Raw genomic sequence first — 14,805 nt, 5'->3', positions numbered from 1 at the left:
AGTCACTTGATGCCACATCAGACACCACAAAAATTAGAAAACCATTTCCTGATGTGCATCCATGTTTGCCTTTGTTAAGTCAGTAAATAATCATCAATGATGTGACTGAATCTCAGAAACTATCTAGCCCCCCTCAACAGGAGTTCCCTAAGAAAATTAAACCTAGATACTCTAAAGCATCCACTCTGTGTAATGGATTGACATTCTTATGCGTGTTAAATGGCCTCTGTACCCTCCTTGAGAGAATTAAGAAGACAGTCTTTCAAATTATCTTCTGTAGGGCTTAGATGCCTAATGACACCCAGTTTAGAAAGACTAACGGACACTCCTTAAATTGAAAATACATATTCTGGGACAAATAACCGTGTAACTTTCCATTCCAAGCAGGGAGTCTAGCAATAGAAACAGTAGTTCTCAAGTAGTTAGTGGTTCTACTTGTAAGGTTTTAATTGTTGAGAGTCATACTTTGAGCATCAATATACGTTTTTTGCACTGAGATTAATGACATCAGTGGAACTCTCAACTGTAGTTCTTCAGAACCACACAATAGAGTTTAATCTACAGCATGAATGTCTTGGACTCCTTCCACGACCATTAAGTGTTAAACTGCCAAGCTCATCTCATTATGCAGAGATCCTATTCAACCCAAGGGAAATACAGTAGTACGACTTCAGCTGAACTGCACAACAAATTCTAATTCGTTCTGTGGTTTGAGCTTTGTAAAATGTTTACACAGTTATAATGCATTTCTATGTGGAGACTGATAGTATCTGATTTTAATTTTTGTGTCAGAGCCGGCTAATCGACCATTCCAATATCCACTCCCCCTTCATTTCTGACTAATAGAATCTGGATTTGTAACTGGACACATTAGTAGAATAAATGACTACATTTTCTAGCTTCCCTTGCAGCTAGATATATGTAATGAAAGCAGAAGTAAGTAGCAATGTTGTATGGAAGTAGAAAATACTTCACTGGAAGGGGCTCTTTTGTACCCTTCTGCTCCCCCTTCTCTCCATTTTTTGCCTGCCATAACGTGTGATCAACAGAAATCCCATAACTACCTTGAAGCATAAAGCAACCTTAACTGTGGAGGCCATGCATTAGAATGATGGAGCAGAAAGATAAAAACATCCTTCACTCTACCACACCGCTGACATACATTCCTGGGCTGTCCACCTTTAGACTCCTTTAACGTGAGAGAGCAAGACACTTCTATTACGCTTAATCCTCTGTTATTTAGAGTTTTCTTAAACCAAATTAACATAATACACATGTAATTTATTATTTAGTAAAGGCCAAATGAATTTAATAAACTAATTGGGACTAAATATTTGAATTTTATAATACCTGAAACTTAAATAATGTATTTAAGACAAAAAAAAAAAAAGATTTAGTACTTTATCTAATGGTAAACATACAGGAACAAAATTTTTTATTGATTAAAAATGTATATGAATTAAAGAGGAATTTAGATCAATGATAAGAAAAAGAAAGTCAGAAGTCAGTACAATGTGGTACAAACAATAATTAATGAAATGAGTATTACGGTAGATAACTGTCATATGACATACACTTATCAAAGGAAACAAACAGCCCGAAAAGTATGGGTTGAACTTTGACATACAGACATACTGTGTGTCCTTCTTATTTGAATATTGGTTCTTAATGCTTTTGTGTGACCCATTCATTCTATGTCTACTTATATTGAATAATCAACTTCCGGGCTGAATGGAAGACTTTGGTCTTTTAGCTTTCATGTACAGCAGACAGACATCTTAGAAAAATCCCCAGGACAACAGAAAATTATTAACATGCCTTTGATGTCCAGTGAATCCTTTCAAGTCTGGTTTTTGCTGTGCACTCTTGAAAAGGCATTAAAATATTTTAAACAGGCCTAGCAAAAGGATCAAAAACATTAGATTGCATTTAAAATAAAATCTATTCCTTAGATTGCTTTTGATTACCCAGGCAGAAATTTTGTTTCCGTGTTGCTCTGTAATGATAAGCATTTGTGTTTATCATGATTATTTGATCAGTAATATTTTGTTTTGGGAAATATTCATGTTAAATATCCTACCAAGATCTTAGAGCTCTCCAAGCTCCTGTCTGCTCCAGTGGTAGGCAGACCTTTGGGAAAACAGTTAAGACTCATTTCTTCTGTATAATCTCAGTGTTATTCATTTAATACCTTCAAATCCTTGTTCTGCATTCATATGCAAATATCTGTAGTTGTGTTTATGTAAATTATTGGCACACAGTACTCAACTCTAACTATATAAGGCAGTGTGTAGGTATCATATGTAATTAGAGTGATGCACCTATGGCCTCTTCAGTCAGCTACTGCATGCTCTTCCTTATGTTAACCACACGTAGGGAGAGATTATTTAGGAAGATGATTTTTCAGGCAAACAATTTTTTTAATCATTTAACTTCTCTATTACAAATATACAGATGGTCCCTGATTTACAATGGTTCAACTTACAATTTTTTTTTACTGACAGCGGTGTGAAATCGACATGCATTTGGTAGAAATCATACTTCAAGTACCTGTACAACCATTCTGTTTTTTACCTTCACTGTAGTGTTCAACAAATTACATGCGATATTCAACATTTTATTATGAACCAGGCTTTGTGACAGATGATGTTGCCCAATTGTAGGCTACCGTAAGTGTTCTGAGCACGTTTAAGGTAGGCTAGGCTAAGCTGTGATGTTCAATAGGTTATCTGTGTTAAATGCACTTTCAACCTACGATATTTTCTACTTATGATGAGTCTACCGGGATGTGACCCCACGGTAAGTCAAGGAGCATCTGCATGGCTGTTGAGATGGCAAGATAAAGATACTTACCCCTGTGACATCCATAACCTTAATGGCTGCAAGCTGGCCCGTTTTGACATGACGACCCTGTGAAGAAAAAAAATAACAAAAGATGAAGTTCTGATGACCAATAGTAGCATTCAATTCATACCATAAAGAAACACTGCTTGGATCAGAGCTGTGCTACGTCAAGGGGGGCAGACAGAAAGACAGTCATGCACAGAAACACCATGTTAAATAGGTATTTTTATTTGTAAAATATTTTGTGTTTATTTCATAAAACATCCCCAGTCCCTTTGTTTATTTTCACAGTGGGTGTCCAGTTAAATAAAAAAGGCAGTGTTGAACAATTTGGTTCTACCTCCTCTCCAAGGCATTTGACAAGAGCTTATGTGAGAGGAAGACTTACATGGAAGGGGAGCTAGGCCTGCGTGGAGAATACACAAATATCTCTGTTAGAAAACATGCAGTAGATGAAGAAACTTTGGTTTCCTTCATTCTTAAAATATCTTGTAATGGTTTTGGCTGGATATGATTCTGCTATCATTTATCTGAGATTGTTCACTTATCTTTATTTTAAAAGGGAGCCTAAAATAAGAGACAGCAATCAATCCAAATTTGCGATCAAGGAGACAGTGTTGAACGTTACAACTGCTTCCCCAAGGTGGGCACCTCTGGTCTTTAGAACCACAATGAAGCAGCAACCACACGGCAGAATCAGGAGTGAGTAGGGTGTGCCAATGGGCACTCTCAGAAGAGAACTATTTTCTCTTTGCTTGCTCCTCGAGAAAGTACAATGTCTACATGTGACTCTCAGATGACAGCAAAGATGGTCCTACTTATGATGACTTCTACGTGAATTTTATATATAGCTCCCAAAATACGTTTTACTTCTATTAGGCAATAAAATGTAGCTTCTAAGATCAGCTGGGTTCAGATCCTAGCTGCCTGACCTTAGGCAAGTCCCTTAACCTCCCAGGCCTCAGTTTCCTCATCTCAAAACTTGAAATAATAATACCTAATGCATAGAATTGCAGGGAGAATGATGTGAGATAATGTATGTAAAGTACTTGACAGTGACACAGGCTGTACTTATGTGTGCGCCCACCTTCCAATTAATTTTAAATGTTGTTTTCCCTACTAAACTATATGTTTCATAAGGGCAAGGACTGTGTCTTATCAACGTATTTCCAGTACCTGGAATAGTGAGTGCCTACCCTGTAGATGCTGTGGCAGGTGCACGAATTAACAACAGGTAAGGAGGCATGTGTAACTGTGGTGTGGAAAAAGTGTCTGGCCTGGTGCAATCCAGATTCAGTAGTTGAGGTTGGTGAAAATGTGCTAGTTTAGTTGGACCAAATTTTTAAAATTTTTTGGTAGAAAACATCATTGGGCCAATTTGGTGATTGAGAGCTCCTATATCCTCATGCTCTTGAAGCTTTTACCTTTTCCTGCTACTTCTCTCCCTTACCACCCCAATTTTCCCCACTCCTCTGACCCTTTAACTTCTGCCCATTCTGCCTGTCTTCTTTTCTTCTCCCATATCTCAGCTTGAAACATCTATTTACTCTGATTCTCATGGTGCTTCCTTCAGCTTTTGGCCCCCATTCTGCTGCCCTTTTTTTCCTCCTCGCTTAGGAAAGAACACAGAGGAGACAGTAGATCAGTAATCCAAATTGTCACTGACACAGCCCCTCACACTTATTTCAACTTTCCTGAAATCGAGGGAGGGGGTGGCGTGTTACCCTGTAAAGAGGCCTGGACCACAATCCCAGAGGCCCGATTCTTGTCCAGGCCCTGCCCAGGACCTCGGGACGTGTCTGAGTCCTCATTTTCCCATCTACAAAGTGTGGGGAGGCTGGGCTCAGTGGTTAGTGCAGAGGGCGGTATCAGCACTACCAACTCTTTCCATCCCAAGGAGCTTTTAGAAATTTAGTTTTCACAAGGTCGAGAAGCACCACTGCTACAGAACCAGGAACACAAACTTTCCTGCAGAGCAGCAGTGCTACCTTTCCTGCAAGCGTAAGTCAGTCTCGCACAAGGAAGAGGTAGCAACCGCCTCCTCTTTTGAGTCTGTGATGCCATAATCATGACCCCTGCAAAGGAATCCATAGCAGTACAACCGACAGTGGACTTTAAAGTAATGGCTATAAATCATACCTTAAATAATGGCCGTTTATCTAGTAAAGCACTGAAAGCAGGTAGGGGAAATGTAGGCAAATACAGAGGCTCTGTCTTATATTATTTAGCTAATTTACCTTGAAATTATTTTAATGGTGCCTGTAATAGGATACAGTCAACTGCTGGGCATGTTGCAGTGCCCTCCGGAGCTGACCCCTTTCTGCCACACCACCTTGGTAGGCTCCCACCTGCTCTTACTCTGTGGACCTTGAGAACAAACTCTGCACTTCCGGAAAGGTACCGTATTGTTTCTTGCCTCTCAGATGCTGCGTTTTCTTGTTGTGGGATGCCCTTTGCCTTCTTGACTCCTCAGAACGTACTCTCTCTTTCTAGATTCAATTAAAGTACTCTGTACCTCCCTGTCGATCTCTCGTCACCTCTACATGTCCCTGTGTGTATTATTGCAGGACCTCAAAGGATCAACGTCCCTCTCCCTCTCTGGTCTTCCTTCCTCTCTCCCTTCCTTCCCCTGTGGCTCCATTTGCAGCACTACTGTTTCCCAAATAAAACCTTAAGTGGAACTCCCCTGGTTCAAGCAGGGACTTGACCACCCAACTCTAGTCTGCTCTGCCTTGAAATTCCCCTCATTCCCGAGGGAGTCCCTGAGGCATGTCTGCCAGCAGGCAGTTTGAGAGAATTTGCACAGATTTTCAAGCCCTTGCCAAGCAGCAAATCCTCTTTGAGTGCATAATTTGTTGCAAGGACACCTCAATGCCCAGTCCTTTCCATTAGCAGCCTGGGGCTAAGGCAGCTCATGGTACTGGCCCAAGGCCAGAGAGGAAGTGGGGTAAAAGTGATCCGTGTTACAAATGCAGGCAGTGGGCAGTTCGAAATAAAATATCAGCTCTAAAAAAAACTTAGTATACACGGTTTTTGTTGTTGCTATTTTTTTTTTTTTTTTTTAAGGTAGCCACTAGGAAAATGACAGAAGTTAATACTGGAAAAGAAAACAACATTATGTTTCTTCCATTTTGACTTTAATTTCCAAGCTAAAACAGCAGCTCTCAATGGGTCTGACAGATGACTGAATACTACACCTTGGAACGGCAGTTTGGGCCTACATGAGATCCTGGAGGTGGAACAATGAGCGGCCTCAGATCACTCCCAGGCAAAGGGATCCCCGTGCTCTGGAGCATGAAGGATGCCACGCTGTCACACTTTGTTGATCAGGAAACGGCCATGAAGGAACATGCCCAGCATGCGCTGCCTGTCATATAGGGCCAAGTTACAGTCTAGATGAAGGCAGACGTGGAGGGAATGGCAGCGAGTCAGCCGACCCAAAGCTCACTAGGAACCTGAGGCACAGTCATGGTAAGACAGTTTATAAAGAGGCAACTTTACAAAATCAGAAATGAGTTGGGTAGGAAGACCCCCTAAGAGCCTAATCCAATCCTCTCCTTTTAGAGATGAGGCAAACTTTCACAGCTAAACTCAGGACACCTTCTCCTCTATCCTACTTCTTCCATCCAGCTCCTAAATCACAAATTTCTATCATCAAACTTTTAAAATAATTTTAAAACAAACTTTTAATATTTTACTTTACTTGAGTGGAATATCAAACTAGTCATCTCTGCGTGGCATAGGATTTTTAACTGTGTTTTAAATTTGGAGACAGTGCAACAAAGGGGATGTTATTACAATTGAATTTTAAAGAGAAAATGTAATATTACCCCCCAATGCCAATTTATTTTCTCTTATAAGAGAAATTTAAAATACAAATATAGACACCATGTAGACTTAGATCTAAAATACATGTTTCAAGCTGGTGCCGTGCTGCTTGTCTGTACTCCCAGCTACTTGGGAGGCTGAGGCAGAAGGATGGCTCAAGTCCAGGAGTTCGAGGCCCGCCTGAGAAACACAGCAAGATCCCATCTCTAAAATGAACAAATGGATGAACAACAACAAAAATACATGTGCAGCCAATAACTAAAAACTAAATTCTGAAAAGAAAAAACTAAAAGAAGACAAAAGAGTTTAAAAAAATTTCCATAAAAATTACAGAAAATGTCCTGTCAGATTGCAGTTGCTGAGTCATTTTTTTAATAAAAGGATGAAATGTTTTTTTCCTGCTGAAATAACCAATAATGGCAAAAGCTAGTGAACACACTAAATCTAGAAAAATAAAACTGATATCCTGGAAGGACCCCAAGCCTAATGTCAGATAATGTCCTAAAGCATACAAAGCCTGTCCACCAGAAAGGAATGAGGAAGGCATCAAAACAAGGGAGGCAGAGCCTTGGGGCCACTCAGTGCTGGGGGCATGGCTCAGCCTGGTCCTCTGACATACTTAGGAACCTACTCTGCTCCCCTCTTCCCTTCTTCTTTCTCACTTTTGAGGTAATGAACTATGTTGATCCTCGTTCTATGTAAAATAATTCAACATCCAGCTGAAATCTAAATCACTCAAGTACTATTAATATGTACCCTACCCTTTCCTTTAATTCCTCCCTAAAATGAATGCAAGAGAAGACAATAGTTGTGTTTTCATAGTCACATAAGCCTTACCTCTGTTACTGTTATTTTCTAAGGAAGAGCAAGAGGATTGCTCAGCTGCTAGCCTAAGGCTAGCCCGGAAGACAGAGTGCTTTCATTTCTAGGTCACCCACATGCATTTGTTTCTGGCAAAGCACACAAGCAAACCATCTTTGTTGAAAATGTAGACATTCTCCCCACCATCTTCATCCTCCTGCCCAGTGAGCCTCATACACAGGAAGAGAGTGGCTCATTCTCTTTCGTATTTACCTTAGATTTAATCTCCACTTTACTGAGGAAGTTTTCTTCAGTTTCCTAATTGCAAATGAGTACTCCACCTTTGTGTTCCCAGAGCATCTTAACTCAACCCCACTGATCACAGCCAGCACCGTGATTTTTTTAAAACATGCATCACCAGAACTATGAAAATAAATCAGATCAAAACGAAAAAAGCAGAATGTAGAATACGTAGTAAAGGCAGCTGTTTTATGTCTCACCTTTTCTGATTCATTCATTCATTCTATCTATCTATCATCTATCTATCTATCTATCTATCTATCTATCTATCTATCTATCTATCTATCTGTCATCTATCAATCATAGATGCTGCAGTATACCACCAAGATTCTCAAGTACAGGCTGAAGTACCTGACAACTCTCAGTTAGGTCTCTCTCTGGGAATGGCCCTTAGACAAAGAGCCACCTCACCCAAGGTCATGCTCCCTCCTGGAGACAGGTGAAGGACGATGGCAACTTGGATAGGATATCCTTGGAAGGGTAGAAGTGGTGGAGAATGTGGGAATGGACAGAATTCAGAGATATTTGAGAGGTCAAATGAAGAGGACTTGGGAATAGATTGGATATATATTTCCCTTGTGTCTTCCTAGTGCTTTGCACAGCAGGGACTCAGCAAATATTTGCTGAAAAACAGACTGAATGAAGGCATGAAATTTTAGAGCTGCGTTTGGGTTCCTGGTATCAGCCGCATGTCTACACCAGTCTCCCCTACCCCATTTCCCCAGCCACAAAGTACATAAGACCAGATAGGGTGAGGTTGTAAGCAGAATTATAATCATTTTGCTCATAACTATAAAGCTGGAAGATGAATGTAAGTGGATGAAGTTCTTTTAAACTCTACAAAGAGACCAACTCACTATCCCTTTCCATAGATCACAGAGAAAGCAGAAATTGGTTTTAGCTTTACTTCTGAGCTGTCATGATGAGAACAAACGTGAACTCTGGTTTTCCGCTCCCAGTTAAGACTAAAGCTCAGTTAAAATATCTATCTGGACATCTTTAGGAATGCTACCTTTTTTTGATACAATATGTCTTGAGGCAAAGAGACAGACAAGAGGACATTATGAAAAGACTCCAAAGATCCTTATGGTCAAGTAACACGAATGTTCACAAAGAATACTTGGCACGATGTCCATATTCCTGTTGTCCCCAGGTTAAATGGAGCCACTGTGTTTCCATGGCTTACATGTGTCATTCATTGGTGGCTTAAAAACCCTGCTCTCCATATCTGCAGAACTGTGATCCAGGCTTCATGGCTCCCAGACTTGCAGCAGAGGTAACACAAGGTACCTACTTAGGATGGTGCCCAAGCAATTGTTCTCCATCTCAACACCACTCACTGTGAATTCCTTTGCTTGGCACCTCTGAGTGACAGAAAATGGATTGTTTTCAAGATTGTTCTGGGGTGGGCCGACCAAAAGCTGAGACTTGCTCACAGACGTGAAGTGGGGAAGAAGAGACTGGGTTTCATTTTTCTTTGTTAGAAACTAGGATTCTTCAGTCTTCATGGCTGCCAGCTTGGCTCAGTTTATAAATCAAAATGGATGCTCAAAGGGAAAAAAAAATCAAATAGTCACAATTTTTAGCAGACAATAGTTAATGTATGCAGATTCCGTGGCAGGGAGCCTAATGCCTGTACCCAGGAAAGGCACGCACAGCTGAAGTGACAGCAGTGACGAGGCAGACAAGCTGAGGGGTGATGAGAGCTGAAAAGCAGACGAGCCAGCCTCTGGGCCAGGCCTTGTGCCAAGAACACACTTCCCAGTAACCTCCTCTCAACCCAGAAATTGAGCACAAAACCAAAGCTCTCACTGCTCTCATCTAATTTATAGCACAGGATTACCACTATCTGTGGCTTGCTTTTATTTTTTGAGACGGAATCTTACTCTGTTGTCAGATTGGAGTGCAGTGGTACCATCTTGGCTCACTGCAACCTCTGCCTCCTGAGTTCAAGCGATTCTCCTGCCTCAGTCTACCAAGTAGCTGGGATTACAGGTTCCCGCCATCACACCCAGCTAAGTTTTGTATTTTTAGTAGAGACGGGGTTTCATCATGTTGGTCGGGCTGGACTTGAACTCCCGACCTCAAGTGATCTGCCTACCTTGGCCTCCCAAAGTGCTGGGATTGCAGGCATGAGCCACCGTGCCCAGCCTCATCTGTGGCTTTCACACATTCATTTCTGGGAGGACTAACCCCCTTAGATGTGGGAACTCAAAAGATGGGGACAAATATGTACATTCAGCCAACTCTTCAGCCTCTCCAAATATCCCATACTCCTTCCCACCCAACAAATAGCCTCCTCTATCTCCTGAGCCAAAAATGGTACCTGGGGTGATAAACAGCATTCCAAACCCTGGTACCTGAACACCAGTCCAAGGTGAATTTTTCACACAACTCCAGTAAAAGATGAAAAATAAGTGATTTCTTTTAGAAAACAAGAGGTTTTCAACTTATGCAGGATTCTTATTTTTGGTGTTAAAATGCCCATTAATGAAATGTTTCTAACTTTTAATAACCCTATCTTGGTTCCCAATTTTTTTTCCCAAGGAGATTTTAGTAATCCATGAAATCTAAGAATCCAGAAAAAAGTATTTTTAAATACATGAACATAATAAAAAGGTTAATAACCCTCTGAAGACACAAAGAAGGTTCTTGATGCAATCTGTAAACCCACTTCTCTCTTCTCTGGGCCCCCTATGTTCCCAATGCCCTTACAATGCAGTCCCCTAGGTACATGGCTTCTACATACTAGAGCAGAAAGCCCCTCAAAGGCAGCAACTCCACGTTAAGCCTGTTCAATCCTCTGGTATTGTCTAGGACAGCATCTTGCAAAGGGTAGGTGCTAAATCACACAGGAAAACATCAAGTTTCTAGGCCTAGTGAACCTTGTAAATTGCCACAAATCACAATGAACAGAGATTCCTGTGATCCATCAGGGGCTACACCTGGGAGAATCTTGACAGAATTTGGGGAAATGTCTACTTACTAATGTCAGAAAGCTTAAGAGAAAAGAAGACTGTATGAATGGCTGACAGTATCATAACTGGAGGGGAAAGCCATGTGATTTGATGTGAGTGAATTGCTTAAGGAGTTCTGTTTTTGTTTTCTTTTCCAAGTGTTAACTAATAAAACTAGGTCACTGAAATAGGCCCTGGAGGCTTGCTAGAGACATTAGCATTCTGCATGTCTAATCGCAGCAGCTTACCAGAGGAAAGGGTCAGGGAGACAGAGATACATCAAGAGAAAAGCCAGGTCCAGACACTGCCCTGCCGCCATCCTTCCACGTCTGCCCCTCTTTTCCCGACATGGTACTGACTAGAGGCAGGATGCTGCAATGTTCTTGGAGAAAGAGGACTCATTTTTAAAGATTTCAGATCAATAGCACCCTCTCTAAGGACTACTGTATGAGGCAACTCTGTCTTCCCCTCAGGATGCCTATCAGACCCATTGGTCGCTATATCCCATCTCCCAGCTGTAGATTAAGAGGATATATTACATCCTCTCCCCTGGCCCTGCACAAGTTTGCCAAATGCACCTGAAGCTGGCCCCTATTGTTCGAGATTTACTACCAGGTGATTGCGAGTGGACAGGGTTGGCTTTGGACCACAGGCAACATGGGCTGGGGGTTGGGGAAAATAGATGACAATCATAAGAAAAAGGCAAAACTGCATTTCACTGTGACTTCGATAGGAAGCCAGTCCACCCACAGGGCTGTCTCAGTCACTTAATAGACTTCTGCAGCAGCAGCAGGAGCTGTCTCCTGTTCAGAAAGAAAAAGGACCACACTGGTGTCGTGAGAAAGAACAAAGGCAAAGGACCACAGTGTTCCCAGCTATCATTCTTGGGGCGGCAGGAACACAAATGGGGACCCATTTGGCTCTTTATTTGGGCTGTTGATGAATAAACCCTCTCCCACAGTGTCCTCAAACCTCCAGCAGTTTTAATTAAAACAAAAGAAATGTCAGCAGGAAAAGGACTGGAATATAATTAGGGCCCACCAAATCTAAAGTAATATGGGGGAAAAAGACTAGTAATGAAAGGGAAGCTTTCAGGTTCTTACTGAATCCCTGCTCTGTTGCCGACATAAAAATCAATTTCAATAGGCTTTAGTTGTATCTGAGCTGGAACACAGTGACAGATGAAATTTAGTGAGCAACTTATTGGAGTCATAATGATTCCCACAGAAGAAAAAAAAAAAGACTACAATGAGGACTCCCAACCGAATCTCTCCTCTGTAAGAATGTGTGTTTTTTATACATACATACAATGTATACATCATTATTAAAATTATATCTAAAATTTTTTATGCCTAAAACATATATAGGCTGAGTGTGGTGGCTCACGCCTATAATTCCACTGCTTTGGGAGGCCAAGGCAGGAGAATCACTTGCAGCCAGGAACTTGAGACCAGCCTGAGCATCATAGTGAGACACTGTCTCTACAAAAAAATTAAAAAATTAGCCAGACCTAGAGGCATGCACCTGTAGTCCCAGCTACTCAGCTGAGGTGGGAGGATCGCTTGAGCCCGAGGGTTCCAGGCTGTAGTGAGCTATGATTGTGCCACTGTACTCCAGCATGGGGGATGGAGTGAGATCCTATCTCTACAAAAAATTAATTAAAAATGATAATATTGTATATATAGAAATATACATTATAAATTTATACATATGGAGGAGAATTTAAAAAGTAAATTTTTATCCTGGAAAGTGTAAATTCTCTCTCTCACACCCTTTCAGTGGTTTTCAACGGGGCAGTTTTGTGTCCCGGGAGACATGTGATGCTGCCTGGAGACCCCTTTGCTTGTTATGACTGCAGCTACCGACCACCAGAGGGCGGAGGTCAGGGATGCTTCCAGATCTTCCACAATGCACAGGACGACACCCTTCCCCAACAAACAATCATTGGGCCCAAAATGTCAGTGGAGTCAAGGTTGAGAAACCATATTTTAAAGAATTTGACATTTAATACGTGCTCAGTGAATGCTGAAGTCTATGAAATGTCAGATTCCACAGAAGACACTAATATTACCAAGATCAGATAAGGTCTTGACCTCAGGGATCGGCCATGGGTTAAGGGAGCACAGCAGATGAACTATTCTTTCATTGCTTAATATATTCTTACAGGTGAAATCTTTTCTTAAATCCCAAAAATGCATGTTCTTTAGGAACACAGGCAATTCTATATCCGGTGACTTCCGAGACCACTTTTCAACCGGCTTGTGTGGCCAATTGTAAGACTTTCCCATTTAAGCAGCATAGTCTATTTTTTAAAAAACCTGAAGTATTATTAGGACTAAATGGAATTTGATTTATTATAACTGGACACAATTCTAGCTAATTATATTAATTTTAGAAAGAATACCCTATTTTCATTTTAAAACAATGTTTAGGTCTTGCTAACTCTTCACACTGTGTGTTCTTTTCTTCCTCTTAAAGATCTACTTATAGTTTTAAGTTATTGGCCACTCAATTCAGAAAAAATTGTTTGATTAAAACATAAATCATGTGAACTTTTTTTTTGTTTTTTTGAGACAGAGTCTCGTTTCGTCACCAGGTGCCAGGCTGGAGTGCAGTGGCGAGATCTCCGCTCACTGCAAACTCTGCCTCCCAGGTTCAAGCAATTCTCCTGCCTCAGCCTCCCGAGTAGCTGGGACTACAGGCTGCGCCACCATGCCCAGCTAAGTTTTGTATTTTTAGTAGAGATGGGGTTTCACCATGTTGGCCAGGATGGTCTCGATCTCTTGACCTCGTGATCCACCCGCCTTGGCCTCCCAAAGTGCTGGGATTACAGGCATGCCCAGCCAATCATGTGAACTTTCAAGCTCGAAATGTCATGGTCAATGACAAGAGGATAAAAGCATTTGCCTTTAGCCAACATCAGTTCTTCAAATGCAGAGATATAGGGATCTTGCAATTGCTGTAAGCGATCTGTTTCCAAGAAATAAGGAAAGCAAAATTCATTTTTTTAGAAAAAATAAATGAGCAGAATTATTTTATATCACTAGTACCATTCACCACCTTTTAGGTACTTAAGGATTAAAGAACTCAAGATGGTCAAAGAGTTCTATAATATCCAAATATAGATTCTCCACAGCATATGAAAGAAATAATTATGGCCTATTAATTGTTCCACCTGCAATAGCAAAAGACCCAGATCTCTGCAAAGGCTGAAAATATCTCTCCCCCTCCAACAGATGTCTTCTGTGTCAGCACAGACTGCATTCGCGATTGTGCTTTCTGAGCAAAGACCTGCATATTGTTCTTTGGGGAGGAGGGTGAGAGGACAAAAAGGACATTAGAAAACTGAAAGTTGTTTTATAAATGCAAGATGGCTCTTACGTATTCATAGCCTTTCAAAGTGATGGCCATCACAGACTATAGCAATTTGTCCGCAAACATATCCATCCCTGGGAAGCTCGTTGCTGGGAGTAAATAGTCAAGTGCCTTTCAGAAACCTGTACTCTCCTGTCAGGACAATAATGCTCAGAACACTTTTGTCTGAAATCTTGGGGGAGGGGAGAAGGTGAAATATGATGACACACTGAGAAAGAACAAGGGCTCTTTTAAGTAAATATGATATGCCCCAAGCTCTGGGTAGGCCTGTATGGGAGGGTAGCTGACTAGTTAGTAAATGCATTGATTTACAGCTAAATTTAGCTGCAATCCAACTGTGACCTGTCAGGTAGCTTCGTCTCAAGGAGGGTGAGTTTTCCCTGACTCCAGTGAAATTCTTATCTCCACCACATTTTCATGCCTCCAGTTTAGGTTGACTCATCAGAGATCGTGAGACAGGCAAGGAGAGCATCTTGCTGACTCTTGGCAATCTTCTCTTCTCCAGCAGGTATTTCACATAGTCTAGGAGAGAACTGCCTATCTGTAGCTAGAGCTTTGCAGGCTCTGTAGGGGATGTGGAGGTTAAGAGGAAAGGCTTTCGAAGAGTTACGAGGTTAGACCCACTAACTGTGTAGAACAGATAGAGAACTATTAGCTCACTAGTTTGCAGTAAGGATTAAATTACATATGTAGAAACACT

General features: G+C 41.2%; 1 protein-coding gene across 12 annotated transcripts in view; it reads right to left on the bottom strand.

Annotated features, from left to right (window-relative positions):
• Window positions 1–14,805, bottom strand: part of TNIK (TRAF2 and NCK interacting kinase) — a 416,471-nt gene that overhangs the window by 163,094 nt on the left and 238,572 nt on the right. For all 12 annotated transcript variants that reach the window (XR_013528405.1, XM_035278926.3, XM_035278927.3 and 9 more), the window contains exon 3: window positions 2,854–2,910. Coding sequence is in view for 11 of the 12 variants with exons in the window: in XM_035278926.3 (XP_035134817.1) it covers window positions 2,854–2,910 (57 nt within the window). In the remaining variant the exon portion in view is untranslated. The remainder of the gene's footprint in view (window positions 1–2,853; window positions 2,911–14,805) is intronic.

The sequence above is a fragment of the Callithrix jacchus genome, chromosome 17 (genome assembly GCF_049354715.1).
Source record: "Callithrix jacchus isolate 240 chromosome 17, calJac240_pri, whole genome shotgun sequence".
Lineage (NCBI taxonomy): Eukaryota > Metazoa > Chordata > Mammalia > Primates > Cebidae > Callithrix > Callithrix jacchus.
This window is presented reverse-complemented; position numbering and strand designations above follow the sequence as displayed.